At 38.6% G+C, this 16,698-nt stretch overlaps 1 protein-coding gene across 4 annotated transcripts in view; it reads right to left on the bottom strand.

The window, feature by feature from the left end:
• The window catches only part of Ttc6 (tetratricopeptide repeat domain 6), a 195,196-nt gene that overhangs the window by 34,512 nt on the left and 143,986 nt on the right, over positions 1-16,698 (bottom strand). The window contains exons 19-23 of one of the 4 annotated variants that reach the window (XM_052738582.1): positions 16,254-16,426; positions 13,718-13,854; positions 7,837-8,006; positions 5,438-5,558; positions 3,520-3,670 (exon numbers count right to left, since the gene is read on the bottom strand). In XM_052738582.1, coding sequence (XP_052594542.1) covers positions 3,520-3,670; positions 5,438-5,558; positions 7,837-8,006; positions 13,718-13,854; positions 16,254-16,426 — 752 coding nt within the window. The other 3 variants (XM_052738580.1, XM_052738578.1, XM_052738581.1) reach the window with 3 other exon arrangements.

Below are 16,698 nucleotides of genomic sequence, written 5' to 3'. Positions count from 1 at the left end.
CACATATCATTTTACACTCATGGATGTGATATATTATAGTACGCATATGTTACAGGAATTCTATTATTGTCATGGTCCATTATCCAATTAAATAGGGTCTTTGACTCAAGAGCCAAGTTCACATTCAGGTGGCCAGAATGGATCAAAGAGTTCTTGGAGGGCCAAGGAAAAGGAAGGGTGGCCCCAAGGAGAACAGGCAGGGACAGAAGGGAGCACAGGCCGTTTTGGAGTCAGAAGGCAGATGGTGGCAGGTGCATCCAGGCAGTAGTAACTGTCTTGGGTTCTAATCTTATATTTGCCATCAAGTTTTATAATTAATAAACAGTAAAAGTAACCCCTTCAGGTCTATGCTTCTCTTTCACTTAGCTTTTCTCCCTCAACTTTTTAACATCTATTTCACTAAACTTCACATAGTTAATAAATCAGCATACAAAAGGGGACATAAGAAGTAAAAGTAAATTCCACTATAAAAATAAGATGGAGAAACAGACTTGAAACAAAATAGATCAGTGAATGTGAATGGATTAAAGAAAAAATATAAGAACAGTGTAAAAAGAGGTCCATTCGAGAGTCACAGGGAAAGTAAACATTTATTCTATCCTTAATAACGGTCACAGAACCATAACTTAAATTCCCACACATTCAAAGACAAAAACCAACCACCACTGAAGACATTGCCAATGGAGCACTACACAAACCCAGAAAAATTAGGCCAAACAACCTAGAACTGCCATAAATATGATGGTAGGGTGTGGCTAAAAGAAGGCCATGAACTAATTTATACACAGAAATAAAGGGAAGTGAAATAGCACAGACTATTTGAAGAAAATAATGGGATAGAATTAAGAGGAAATCCAAGAGATGGAATTTGTTTAAACAAATTCGAGAATTTCTGTGAAACTTCTTAATCTGCCCTTGTTCTGTCTGCACAATTAACGAACTGCTGGCACGTTCACACTGGCGTACCTGGTTGTACCAAGTGTCCAGGTTGGTATTTGTTACTTTCCTCCGTCCTGTGAGCTAATACTTGAGAAAGCACTGTAAGGGGGGAAGAACTGGGTTTGACTTGTGCTTTGAAAAGATAACAGTCACTCATGGTGGAGCTTAAGGCTGGGATACCTCTCAACACAACAGGCCAGGGAGCTGAGACCTGACAGGAAGTGGGGTCAGGATATAAAACCCCAAGAACCATGTTGTGAGGCACTTCCTCTAGGGAGGTTTTACCTCATTAAGATTCCACAATCTCCCATAACCGCACCACCAATTGAGAACCAAGTGTCCAAACATATGAGCCATTTTACATTTAAACCATAACATTCCATCCTCGGCTCCACACACCTGGTCTCATCTCATAATACAAAACTCGTTCAGTGTGACTCCAAAACCTCTGACTGTCTCACATTTCCGATAATTTTCAAAAGCCAGAAGCTTCAAAGTCAAGAAAGTTTGTTAGTTGTAGGACTCTTAAGAGCTATAAAAAAAAACCTGAAAACAAAAAACTGCATACTTTCTATATTCAATGGTATGGAGTAAACATTCCCCTTTACACACACAAATACACACACACACAAAAAAAAAGTTGAGCGGGATACAGCAAGAAAACCATCAGACCAAAGCAAACCTGAACTGTAGCACAGCAAATACCAGTCCTAAAGCTTCATGTCCAACATCTGGGACTGCTGAGAGCATCTTCTATGCTCCAAAAAGTTTGGGTAGCCTTGCACCTCTGGCTCTGTCGCCTGTGGCGCATGTGGTCTCTTCCATGGGACAGTGGCACTTGCGTCTGGACATTTTCTCAGGAAAACAGCCCATGTTTCTGACAGCTCCGATAGAAAGTCTCCTCTGCAATTTGGGCTTTGCCTCCACTGCTTCAAATACAGCTCCACGTTTCAGGAGCTCCATGCTACCTGTTGCCTGCTCAACAGCTTTCTGGAACCTTGGTGCAAACTTTTACAGTAGCCTTGCTTTTACATTTTGCATGCCTGCAAAGCCAGAACTGCAAGGACTTGGGTCTGAGCGGCTGCAGGAGCTGGGTGGACACAGAAAAACTCCAGCTACACTTCAGCCACATGGTTCTAGAGTTGAAGACAGAAGAAAGGAGCTATGAATTTCCCCCTCAACACTAAGGAAAGCTGCTAAGACCAGGCACGTGTTCAGGGTGACCCTGAATGGAGGCCTAAAGAGGCCATTATATGAAGCTGTGAAGTTGTGTGGGTTGCCTTGAAGACCCCAAGATGTTAGAGATGCCAGAATTGTGGGATACCTGCCAAGGAGAGCTGCTAACAGGGAGTTGAAACAGCCCAAGAGAAAGGAGTGTGTTGCAGTCAACAAAGCTGAAAGGAATTGGACCTGAAGAGTGTTTTGACATCAGACATGGAGATGCAGAGTTTGGAGTTTGCCCAGCTGGTTTTTGGTCTTACTTTGGTCCAGTATTTCCTCACTGTGCTCCTTTTCCTATGTTTTGGAATGGTAATGTATATCCTGTGCCATTATATGTTGGAAGTATGTGATCTGCTTTTGGATTTTGATTTTACAGGGGCATTATAGTTAAGAGATTGCCATGAGTCTCAGAAGAGATTTTGGGCTTTGGACTTTAGAACAATTTGAGACTGTTACAGAGTATGGGGACTTTTGAAATTGGACTGGATGTATTTTGCATTGTGATATTCTTACAAGCTTATGAGGGCTAGGGAGTGGATTGTGGTAGTTCAAATGTAATTGGTCTCCATAATTTCATAGGGAGTGGCACTATTAGGAGGTGTGGCTTCGTTGGAGTAGATATAGCCTTATTGAAGGAAATATGTCACTGTGGGGGTGGGCTTTGAGTTCTCATATATGCTCAAGCCACACCCAATGCCTCAGTCTACTTCCTGTTGCCTGCATATCAACATGCAGCAGCTCCTCCAGCACCATGTCTGCCTGCATGCCACCATGCTCCCCGTCATGATAATAGATTAAACCTCTGAAACTGTACGCTGACACTTCAATTAAATATTCTCCTTTATAAGAGTGGCCATGGTCATGGTGTCTTTTCACAGCAACAGAAACCCTAAGACATCATTTTATATACAGGCCTCATTCTATGAACCTACACACTTAACCTGTACATACAATATACATGCACAGAATTAGACCAAAAGACTCTAAAAGGCTAACAGTAGCTTTCCCCAGCAAATAAAATTACAGGCAACTTTAAAGCTACTGATTTTCAGAAAGTTCCTCATCATTTATTCTTATTTGCATAAAATACATTAACTACAATAGCTGTATGTTGTTTTGTATAAACAATATAAAACATGTGCTAGAGATATTATAAAAATGAAAATGGACACTTGATAAGAAGAGGCTTTGTAAATAATAATTGTTAACTGTATCTGCTTAATAGATGTTGCTTATAAATCCATAAGCCTCTATGGTTAGCTGAAAAAAGATTATATTCATATATTATAAATTACATTGGATAAATATCTAAAAAATTAAAATAATTTTTTAAATTCAAGATCCCCAAGTCTTAAATACCTTATGATAGGTTTCTGCTCTACAAATATAGCTTTGAATAAATAAAGGATCAACTTTAATAGCCTCAGTAAATCTCAAAAAGGCTTCAGTGTAATTATCCAGGTATAGTAGATATATGAGGCCAATATTTATATAAGCCAAAGTAGCAGTTCTAAAAAGAAACCAAGAAAGTAAAATTTTTTAGAAATTTAAATTTATTTACATTGTTCTTCAATTATTAAAAAGCTAATGAAATATATGAGTCAATTGCAATCAGATATTCTTAGTATTTTACTAAAGCAATGAAATTAGTTTACTGTGGTCTCTTAAAAAACAGAAGCATGGGTGGTTGGGAAGGTGGGAAAGATCTGAGAGGAGGTGGGAGAAGGGAAACCATTATTGGAATATATAGTATGGAAAAACTTATTTTCAATAAAAAGTAGGAACATTCTTAATAAAAGACTTAGTAGTGAATTAACAATTAGAGAGTCTATACTGGGAATGGAAACGATAGTCTCCTAGACTCTTAGCAAAGCTTGACTTAATCTTGGTTAACATTGAATCAATGATTACTGTTCCTCAACTCAAAAGTCTTTGCCTGAGGTCAGGAGAAATAGTGAAAAGCAGTCATTGTAAGGTTTGATGGCTTTCAATGAAAAAAGAAATCCTCTCCACATGGGTATATGTAAAATAACTTTTCAATATCAAATAAATGTTGTTTTCTCTCCTATAATCGAGCGATTGTTAGTATGGGGGATGACCTTAGATATTACTCTGTTCAGTGTGTCCTAAAGACAAGGACAGTGCTTGTCCTGTAAATCCGCGCCCATGGAAGCCCCGGGTGCTGGAGAGCAAGGGTCCTTCCACCCACCTGCTGACCTTATATCCCAAACATCACTCTGCCTCCCTAACCCCCCAAAAAAAAACCACTGCGGTCCTCAGAGGCCTACAGGTGTTACTCCCCGAGTTCAACGTTTTTATTTGAGAGCTGTCTGCTAGGCTGCACAGAGATAGCATGATTTTTTTTAACCCTTTCTGAAAACTTCCATGTTTTTCTTTTGAGGTTATAATATAATCGCAGCATTTTTCGCTTCCCTTCCAAACCCTCCCATATACCCCCTTCTCGATCTCTTCCAAAATCCACTTTCTTCATTAACTGTTATTATCTATATACATGTATTTTATCTGCATACATGAATCCATAGCATATATATTCCTAAAAATGACTTGCTGAGTCTGTGTAATGTTACATGTATATATATATATATATTTTTTTTTTCAAGGATGATCATTTGGTATTAGGTAATTAGTGGGGGTTTTCTCCCACTCTCAGCCTTCCTTGGTTTTCTGTAACAACTTCCATTTTAATGAGTGATGCATTGGAGAGGAGAATTATTCAATTAAAATATATGTTGTACAGCTGGATTTTTGGCTTGTCTAACTTTCAATTTGTGCCTCTTCCTTGTCCTGTTGGCTAAATGGCAATGGATTTTCTTTTGATTTATTGAACAACGTGAAGTCAAGAGTTCCAAACGCGGGGTCTTTGCTTCCACTGAGTTGGATACTGTGTGTAACAATGAAGGAAACCACAGCTATTTTGTCATTATTTTAAAACTTGATGACAGTTGTCCAATGACTTAACATCAAAAAAGCTGTAGCCTACATGTCCTCAAGCCCACTCTAGTCACTTTTTAACTTAATACTGTGAATTTAAGTCTTCTCAGATCTTTTCAATCTCTTAATTTTGCAAAGCAACTGAAATGATCAAGTCTTAGTTGACTGGTAAACTTATTCGAGTGTTATTCTAATTCTAGTGTGACTTTATAATTACAGTCTCATTTGCTACAACGTTACCAATAGTGAGGGGCAAGCTTCTTTTTATTTTATTCTTTTCCTGATTTTATACAAGAGTGAAGTAAGTATGAAAAGACAGGCTTACCTTTCAAGAGAAATAACAGTTTCAAAATCACAAATTGCCAGCATCCAAAGTTTTAGTTGTGCATAGAGTATGCCCCGGTGGAGAAAGCAATTAAGATTATCATATCCATCATTTATGAGAGCTGAAGATATAAAGTACATACCTTGATTTCTAAACAATCATACAAGTTATGTTTCAGACCACACCCTTCCTATTGTTTTCCCTTATTTAACAATCCAAGAACAATGTGGCTATGGCAAGTGTGCCCATTCTGTGGGTGAAAATAATACATTTTTTTTTTAAAAATTGCTGACTGCCAGGTGGTGGCAGCACACACCTTTAGTCCCAGCACTCAAGAGGCAGAGGCAGGCAGATCTCTGTGAGTTCAAGGCAGCCTGGTCTAGAGTGAGTTCCAGGACAGCCAGGGATATGCAGAGAAACCCTGTCTGAAAGAATAGGAAAAGAAATGCTAACTAGTAACACTGTGGCTATTATGGCTCATAAATTCATTAGAGCTGGTGGTAAACTCAGACACTCCACTCACTTTACAAATGAAGCGATTAAGGTCCAAAGGAGCACAGCACACTGACGGGGACTAAGACATAAGTCAATGGCAAAGGCTCATCTAGAATGTAACAGCTGATGGAAGGGTGCCCTTGCTCACAGTGGCTTCTTATTATCACAAAGACATTAAGGACTAAAGAACAGGTGTGGGTGTACTGGTTCAGGAAAGGCATATATGGCAGGTGCTAGGTCTATTTATCTACAGTGATAGGTTGAGGCTATTGAAGGCAAGAACATAGGGGTGGGCAAATTGACTACATATCCCAATTGAAGTGGGCAACTTGAATATATACTGCAAACAACAGAAGCAACCTCCATCACAGATGAGTGGCCCTCACCAGTACCCAGCTTAGAGATCACCTGACAAGTTTCTGGGTTATTAACTCCCCCCTTTACGATCAAAACCATAATAGTGAAACATACGGACTTTTGTAAGATTCAATGCATATTTACTAAGCTTCTCAAGTCCATTCTGGATTGAGAGGTAACATTTTACACACATACACAAGCACACACACACACACACACACACACACACACACACACACACTTCTCTATACTAGATTTGAGAAACTTTAGCCATCGTTAGAGCCTGAAGGCATTCTCACTGCTCAGTTCTCAGTATGATTGACCAGCAAGGAAAGGCTCTGCTGTGATACTGGTAGAAAAACTATTCTTATAGAAAAAAAAAATTTGAGTGATTTAATGACTCCAGACTTTGTTTGTATCAGTAAAATTTGGATGATGATAGTAAATTCTTCATACCATTATTTGAGTACTCTGTGGGAGTATTCCATATAGAGTATCCCCAATAGTGCTCAGACAGTATTAAAGTGGCCCATAAATGTCAAACACTATCAGCACAGAGCCTTGTTTTAATAGTGGTTTATTTAAATCCTTGGGGTAATGTATAGGAAAGGGTTAGGCTAAAATCAGGGTTGTCTGCTCTGAATAATTCAATAGTAGAGATTTTGAATGGTTACGACAGCTTCCGACATGGAGGCTGATGGGGGCAATATAAGAGTAAAGCTTTAGAGGAAGAACAGAGGAGAGACTTCTCTGGGTAGACCAGGTCCGTGGAGTCGGGTGAGCCTATAGGACTCTTCAAACTGGAAGTGCTGGGTGACAGAGTCCCCTTCATGCGTACAACACCTTCGCTTTGGTGCCGCACTGAGACATGAGGAGCGAACTGAGAAAAGACAAACCAGAGGGAGCGAAGACAGAGTCAACTACGAGCAGAAAGTAGACGCTAAGATAAAAAGAGAAGTGAGCGGCAATCTTCAGCCCTCTTTCCCAAGAACCCTTGGGAACAGACATGAAACGTGAGGCGCCTCTCAGCATACATGAGACATTTGGGGGGATGGGATGGTGTGATAGCAAAGTGCCTGCCTTGAAGCACGAGGACCCAAGTTCTTTCCCCAGAGCCCACGGGGAAAAAGAAGGCAAGCTTGGGATGATAGCATGTGCTGTTGGCAGTCTCCGTGGTGGGGAGACTGAAGAGAGTGGACCCCTAGATTTGCTGGCCACAGAACCTAGCCTATTTAGTGAGGCCAGTGAAGGACCATAATACAAAAAAAATTAAATTAAATTAGATTTGAAAGAATGGGAGAGAAAAAATAATAAAATTTTTAAAATTAGTCAACTCCTGAAGTTGTCCTCCGGTCTCTACACACATGTGCACCCATGTACACAGGTGAACAGAACATGTACACAAGACGAATATCCTTAAGTATGTAAGTATTCACAGTACTGGACATTAACCTACATATTACATGAGTGAACAAGTATTAGCATTCCCATCTAGGAAACAGCTGCTGATCCTCGGAGCAGACCCTCACATACACGGCGCTGAGTACCTGACACACTGTAGTCCTGCAGGGCTCTGTGAGGGTTGGTCTTCCTGAATAAGCAGGCTCTGTAGTACAGTGCTAACCAGTTGTTAGGATCTAAGTGGATGGCAACAGAAAAGTCTTGGATTGCTTGTTTATAAAAAGCCCTTTTAGAATACGCTCTCCCTCGGTTTGTCCTAGAAAAAGAAAAACATTGTAATGTGTACTGCAAAATAGATAGTCTCTCTTTTTGTTAAACCTACTGCCTAATTTCTGATTCTTTCTCTTTACTTTTCAAGAGAGTTTAGTTGTGATGTTGTTGTCAAGACAACAGAAATTTTGTAGGGGACACTTTGTTACATAATTATATGCTCATTAATCGTGTCTGTAAGGTAGCTGAATGGTTATTAACTTTATCTCATTTCTTTTACAGGGAGATAACTTTTTAAAATCCCTTCAAAAAGTCATTCTTTATTGTGGATCTATTCTGGGCGCTCTTTTTTTGTGAAGAACAATATTGGCACAAAAGTATTGAGGTGGAGAGAAATATGAAGGTTAGGTCAAGGTATTATAAGACGGGACTGTCTTATCATAAAGACACATCTGTTATTTTAAAGTGTTTGTCTTTATCCCATTAGCCAATGGGGGCCACTGAGAAAAGCTTTCAACACTAGTGACCATTATTTTTGTGATAGTCAAAGCTCAGGACTCCAGAGCTAGTACCCCAGGTATGAACTCAAAATTGATTGAAATGCTGATTCAGTAGGAAGGAAAATAGCATCAGCAGTCCTGTGCTTGCAGAATTAACGTGGATTGGTGACATGCTATCAGAGCCCCTCAAAAGGTTGATGCTGTCAGAACTTTGAGAATCAGCCGGGTAGCACACACCTTTAAATCCCCACACTTGGGAAGCAGAGGCAGGAGGATCTCTGGTCTACAAGGTCAGATCCAGGTCAGCCAGTACTTCATAGAGAGACCCTGTCTCAAAGAATAATTTGTATTATATATTTACATATGGGTCACTCAGCCTATCCTTTCTTCTATAGAAATTAGAGAAAAATATTGTAGATCTTTTACTTTTCAATTTTATGTATGTACTTTAAACTGGAAATAAATGTTGTTTGTCATCACAAAAAAAAAAATATAAAATTTTGATTTCTTAGGACATGAATGAGACATTTCTTAAAGGTAAGGTATTCTTTCTTCAAAGGTCTCAAGATGCCTGCTGCTTTCAAAAGACCTCTATTGGACAGAAGTAACTCCAAAGGTGAGTTCCTTCTAACTTTTAAAGAACAAAAATATCAAATAGGAAGTGCTCGGTGTTCAGATCCTCTCTTACCCCAGTACTAAAAGGGCATGCTCCCAAGAGGAGACGGGAGGAAGACTTACTTCATTTTGATAAAGTAGAAAAGTCCTGAAATAAAATTCAGAATATAAAACAGAAAGAAATAGAAGAAAATAATCCATGACAACAACTAATTCTGGAAAAGGGGGCTATCTACGTCGAGAATAAACTTAGATCCACATCTCTTATGTTGCATAAACATCAATTCCAGGTGAATTGAAGATGTTCACAGAAGGCCTGAAAATATAAAATTACTAGAGAAAAAAATTCAGATAGTACAAATGCAGGCATAGATAAAGACTTTCTTTATTAGATTTCCATACACTTAGGAAATAAGACCGGCAACTGACAAATAGGATCTAATGAAATTTTAAAATTCTGTATGGCAAAGGAAATAGTTAATTGATTAAAGAGACAGCCTGGCAAATAGGAGGAAATCTTTGCTGGCTGTGCATCTGGCTACACAGGATTAGTGTACAGAATATATAAGGAGCTTAAAAGAAAAAAAAAACTAATCCAAAAATGGACTAAAGAACTAAATAATTCTCAAGAAAATAGTCAACAAATATTTTTATTTATTTTATTATTACTTCTTTTATTTTTGAGATTATAATTGCACCTTTCCCCCTTGCTTTTTCTCCCTTCAACCCCGGCCCCCCCCCCCCCCCCCCCCGCATACACCCTTCCTTGCTCTCTTTAAAGTCATGGCTTTTTTTTCATTAATTACTGTTGTATGTGTACACACACTCACACACACACACACACACACACACACACACACACACACACACACACACACATATTCCTATAATTTTTAGAGAGTCTATCTTAGTCCTGCTCAGAATGGCTATTATCAGGAATACAAATTACAATAATTTCTGATAAGGACACTGGGTAAGAATAACTCTACTCACTGTTGGTAGGAATGTAAATTGATGATTGTAAATGGCTCAGTTTCATATATTCTGTTACCCCAGGACAAAAAGGTATGACACCAGCCTAAATACGATGAACAACTTCCTAGAAATACACCAGCTACCAAAATTGGCTCAATAAGAAATAGATAGCCCTTATAGAGCACTGACAAGTGAAAAGACTGAATTAGTAATTTTAAAAACATAGCTGAAACCAGAGGGTCCATAGATAAATTTGACCAAATATTAAAGAATCAACCTGTCCTTTCTTCACTCGCTCAACAAATGAAAGACTTACTCAGCCATTTACCAATGTTTCCCCACTATCAAAGCCACAAAAGACAACACAAGAAATCTACAGACCAGTTTACACTAATTTATATATATTACACTAATATATATTTAAATCATCAACAAAATATTAGAAAACTGAATGTAACAGCATATTAAAAGAATTATACATGATCACCAAATGGGATTTTCTAATAATACAGGGGTCATTAACCTTTACGTAAATAAATCATATACTACATCAGATTGATAGAAAGATAGACAGACAGACAGACGGACAGATGAGTGGATGATGGATGGATAGATAGATAGACAGACAGATAAATAAAATAAGTCAAATCTAAATTGAGGGAGAATCAGAAAAAAACTGACAAAAGCAAAAATACGATCTAAAATTAAAATTTAAATAAATATATTAATATGAGAATATAAAGACAATTGAAAAGAAACACATCTCATAATATATGTATGTAATTAATGTGTAAAATTAGTAAAGTAAATGGTGGAAGTATCATTCTGTAAATACTATGTGGGTCATTGGTTCCCATCTGAAAAAAAGCTGTCCCTACCTCATAATACACATCAACACAAATCTAAAAATTTTTAAAGTAACCTTTAAAATAATTATGAGAAGCTGGAAAGATGACTCAGTAGTCAAAAGTATTGGCTTCTCTTCCAGAGGACCCGAGTTTGATTCCCAGCACCCACATATTGACTCACAACCATCTGGAACCCCACTTTCAGGAGACCTGATATCCTCTTCTGGCCTCTGAGGACACTAGGCATGCATGTGGTACACAGACATACTCATGCTCATAAAATGGCCCTACACATCAAATAAGAAAATTAAATTTAAAAGTTACATTAGACTGTGGGAAAATTATTAATCTGATCTCAAAGGAGAGATCCACTTTCTAAAATTAAAGAAGCTGACAGAAGATTGATAAATTTGAGTACATAAAAGCATTTCATTCTTTAGATTAAAATTCATTCTTTTCATCTGGTGAGATGGTCCACCATGTGATGGCATTTGCTCTAGAGCCTAACGACCTGAAATCAGTCACTAGGACCCACATGTAGAAGGACAGACAGACTCCACAACATGTTCTCTGACCCCTGCACATTGACTGTCACACACACACACACACACACACACACACACACACACGCACACGCACACGCACACGCACACGCACACGCGCGCGCACGCCCTAAATGTAACTATACATTTTTAACCCATTCCCCTCCCACTCACAAACACCTTTTATGTCTTATTAATAGCCATTTCTTACAGGTGTGTGGTGACTTGTCGATGTGGTTTTAGCTGGAAATTTTCTAGTCAGCAGGGACACTGAAGTTGTTCATGTCAATTACCAATTTTTGTTCATTATCCTTTGAGGAATCTGAACGTGGGTCCTGTGCCCGTTTTTCAAGTCAAATTATTTTCTTGATATTCAATTGTTTACATGAAGCCTTAGTCCTTAGGTTATTTCTGTAGATAAGACTTATAGATTTATAGTCACCTATGCTTGTCATCTCTATAGTTACATTAGCTAGGTTATCCAGATTTACAGATACATAGGTCAGATGGACAGGTAATCTTTAAACACTTCATAGACCTAGAAAATATGGCATTTAAATAACTTAGAATTCTATTGATGTGAGAGACACAATTGCTCCTGGCAGCACCAATTTGATCCCGAGAGAATGTTGGGTTTCTAAGACATTTCCATTTGGAAGTTTGTCTTCTTGGCACAAAATGGCCTGCTGGGCAAAAAACTGCCCTTGCCTCGACTGCTGACAGTATGAATGCTGTCCTTTCTGGACAAGCGGGACACAAGGAAAGCGACCACTGTACTCTGCCAAGACAGGGTAAGATGGTCTTTCAGAATTTCTGCTTCTGAAAATGGTCTGTCAGATAATCTAGGCCTGTAGCCAATTTGAATGCACCAACAATGCGGAGAAACATTAGGTGACTGTCCAGGTTGCCAGCTGTCTCGGTCTACTCTTGCAAGATTTCCGAAAGTTGCTTGCATCCATCTACCATTTCTCAGGTACCATTATATTCCTTCTCAGGTCTTTGATGGGATTGAAGACTAGCAGTTATAGTTATAACTTAGTATATATATATATATATATATATATATATATATAATCTTAGATAGAACATATTAAGTATTAGATTCAGGTTCTTTAGGATAGGACACCTTTTGGAATGATCTTTGTAACATGCCATTTACCTATGCTCTAGACTTCTCTGGATTTTAGTATGTGTTTCTTGCTTGATATTGTTCGCATTGGTTGTAGCTCCATCTTATCATTATCCCTCATTATTCCTGGACAATATTTGATAACCATTCCTTTGTATATAGTCTTGAATTAGGTTAGAACCTTCTTATTTAGACAAAAAGGGGGAGATGTAGTGGGTAGCCATTCCAGCTTTGATCTGGAAGTTTCAACCCCCATTGAAACTTCGGTAACTGTCACGCCTACAAGGCGGGGCCAAGAGAGGACCCTGAAGACCCGAGATCCAGATGGGGGAGCTCTCTCTGTTCCTGGACCCTGGACGGTAGAGGTTGACAGAGCAGAGCTCCAGAGAATACCACTGGACTGCGATACACCTTCCCCAGACCCTGCGACCTACCTATCCCTTCATTTGTAAGTTACGCCAGTAATGAACTTTCCTTTTAACTACGTGGAGTGGCCTTAATAATTTCACCAATATATATATATACATATACATACATATATATACATATACATATATATGGTATTTTTCTTGTGCCTTTTCTTTGGATTGCTTCCTTCTGTTTGTTTTGTCTTACTCCTGTGTGTTATCTTTTGTTTTATCTTATTATATTCTATTTTATGTTACTATAATCCCTTAGGAGCCTGCTTGTTTTCTAATGAGAGATAGAAAGGGAGTGGATCTGGATAGGAGGGGAGGTGGGGAGGAACTGGGAAGAGAAGAGGGAGGGGAAATTGTAATCTTAGGGTATATTATATGAGAAAAAAATCTATTTTCATTAAAAGGAAAGAAACAATAAAATAAAATAAAATAAACAAAAAATAAATAGTGAAGCTTAATATACACGCTACAATAAGATATTACAGAAATGTATTTGAACAGATCTCTGTACTCAGTGGACACAAAGGTGACGAATGAAAAAGAAATGTAAAGAAGGAAATGCTTTATATAGTCACAAAGTGGTTAGCACTTGGAAATGCAAAAATTAACTTGACACTGGAATTAGCTCATTGTTTTAAAATGGCTGTCAGATTACGTGCAGCAATTTTTCCTGAAAATACATTTAAATAATAAGTCATTTTGAAATTTTTCATCTAAAGTAATTCTTACCTTGCATGAGTATTTCGGGGCTCAAGTTTTAACAGAGCTGTAAAATCATATATGGCTCCAATCCAGTTTTCATTTTCAAAGCAATGCATTGCACGTTTCATCCATGCATCTGTTCTCTTGGGATCGTAGAAAATACACTAGAGGGGTGTGAGAATGCAAACATATCACACGATCAGAAAAAAAAAAACTAAAACGAGTGCATAGCCAACTTCAAATTACACAAGAGGAACGCACTTTCACATTTGTGTTTAAAGATTAGGAAATGTACCGTCGTCAAATTCTTGAGGGGGAAATATCACCCACAAGGAAAGACAAACAGTAAATACAAGAAACCAAAGCTTTTGACTCCTGATGCTTTCACTGATTAAAAAAAAAAAATTCCTGTGTCTCCTAGTAATGTCAGAAGCTACCCCCATTAAGTCTAACCCACCTGGTTGCCTAAACATGAGCCGCATGAGGACAGCAATAGCAGACATGACTAGGTGGGTGGGGAAAGACCAGGAGGCCTCATCTATACACGAAGAAGTACAGACAACTAAGGAAAGCTGAGAGCAGAAGAAACGGTCTTCCCCAGGGACGAACACACCATTGGTTATCCAACACCAAATGCTCAGCCCTCACAAAATACATAGAAGTAACATTACAGACTAAACAATTTGGAATACACACACACACACACACACACACATATGTCTATGCATGGGACAGCAATTAATGAAAAACAAGGCCCTGAATTTTAAAAAGACAAAGTAGGGATATGTGTGAGGGTTTGAAAAAAAAAAAGAGGGAAGGGGGAAATGATGTAATTATATTATAATCTCAAAAACAAGAGAATTGAAGAGTGGAGTTGCATTGTCTCCTATCATTCTGTCCTAGCAGTAGGTGGTAGAGCTGAGCTGATTCAGCCATATAGACTATGGCTTCATCTCGTCCCTAATGTGAGAAGAAGAAATGAAATGGCAGAGACGTGGCTCATAATTACACACTGCCGTGCGAAGCAGCAGAGGGCAGAGTCACCGTATGTTCAGCTGGGCTGTGGCCTGCCAGTTGACGCCAGGAAGGAACTGCCTGCCGCACAGAGAAGGTCTCCAGGGATGTTATGCTAAGCAGATTGAGAATTGTTTGATTTCAGGCCGCTATATTCATCCGTTGCTAAACTGTTGGTGTCAGATGCAGAAAGTGAGGTGAATCAATAATTATTAATATTAAAATGTTTTCCTTTACTTTTGAGATTATAGTTACACCATTTCTCCCTTCCCTTCCTTTCCTTTAAACCCTCCCATATATTCCTCCTTGCTCTCTTTCAAATTCATGATCTCTTTTTTTATTAATTGTTACATGCATATATGTATGTGTATGGATATGCATACATGCATACCTATATACACATCTATGTATATATTCATAATTTAACCTACTCAGTATGTGTAATGCTACTTGCATCTTCAAAAGAGATTTTTTGGTGACTTCTAGATCAGAAGCTACAAGACCAATAATACTTGCCTTAAATAGAAGTTTGCTAAGCTAACCCAGGAAGAAACATGGCAGTTGGGAATATGCACAAATCAATAATTTAAGTAATTTCCTTTAATTTGTCCATTGCACTCGGGACTAAGATTTATAGTTAAAAGTCAGTAGATGAGAAAGTCTTGCTGGAGCCAGGGGAAACCTGTTCCTTGATGGCAGCCTCAAGGTGTGATTCAATCAAAAGCTCACTTCCTTTTGGGCATCCCAGCACCTACAAATACACACACTTCCCTCCCAACCTTCTTTCCTTCATGGCACTATCATAATTTCATATCTCATGTATGTGTGTCTATCTTCCCTTAAGTAACTTTTCTTTGAGATCTGCATAATCCAGAAACATTTCTATATCATTCACCATTTATCTACTATATTATGCTGTATCTCAGTCAACAAATATTTGCGAGTAAATGAAAGAGCGAATGAGTCTGTGATCACAGCCTCTTCAAGAACCTGTTCAAGAGTTTAGCAAAAGGAGAAAGCAATGTCTTCTATTATGTAAGGAGAAAAGGCAATTTTCAAAGGCCTCTAAAAACCACGTTTCTTAGTCCAAGAATAGAGAACCGGAGAAGTTGAGACTTCTTTGAGGTTGCCTCAGTGTTTCCCACCTACCTTTGATTTCCATTCATCTGCCAACGCGTTTAAGTCATGGAACTGGTGATAACAGCAAACCGGCAATGGACATCCTAGTTCCTAACATAATTTGATTGTAAGACAGGTGATGACTGTTAAAAACTTTGGCTAGGAAGCTGGAGAGACGACTCAGTGGTTGTTAGCAGTTCGTTGCTCTTGGAGAAGACCTGGGGTTTGTTTCCCAGCACCCATGTGGTGTCTCACAACCATCTGTAACTCCAGTTTCTAGGACCTTGATGGTCTTTTGACCTCTGCGGGCACCAGACATGCACCTGGTGCAGACGCATACCTGCAGGCCAAACACCCTTAAAATAAGTCTAAAAAGAATGTTTGCAGTACAAAATCAATCAAGGGAAGCACGGGGCGTTGTAAAGCTTACTTTTGAATAGTCATCAATGGCCAGCACGCTGTTTGTCTTCTCATACAACTCCCCCCTCTTGAAATAAAGGTCAGCGTCTTTGGGCCTGCACTTAATTGCCTGGCTGTAATTCAAAATCGCCAATGTGTAGTCCTTTTTCTCTCTGAAAATCTCTGCCTTTGACAAGTATGCCTCTAAAGATGAAAGGTAAACTCCGTTTTATGATCTTTTCATTAACTGTGAGAATTTATAGCAGCAACTCTGCTCAAAACTGAAGTCCTCAAGTGGTTTTTACTAGTATACTTTATTTCATTCATCCTAAGTTTCACACCTAATTTATTCTCGAGGTCTAAATATTCATTTGCAGTTTCAAGTAGTCTTACACTGAAGTGGTAAAACTAACACTCACCTCTGTATCTGTTTAAAATGTTTCAGTCTTAACAATTGTAGTAAAAAGTTAGGTTTG

Source organism: Peromyscus californicus, unplaced genomic scaffold (genome assembly GCF_007827085.1).
Source record: "Peromyscus californicus insignis strain IS unplaced genomic scaffold, ASM782708v3 Scaffold_15__1_contigs__length_86483966, whole genome shotgun sequence".
NCBI classification, from domain to species: Eukaryota; Metazoa; Chordata; class Mammalia; order Rodentia; family Cricetidae; genus Peromyscus; species Peromyscus californicus.
Note: the sequence above shows the minus strand (reverse complement) of the source record. Positions and strands in the feature narration are given on the sequence as shown.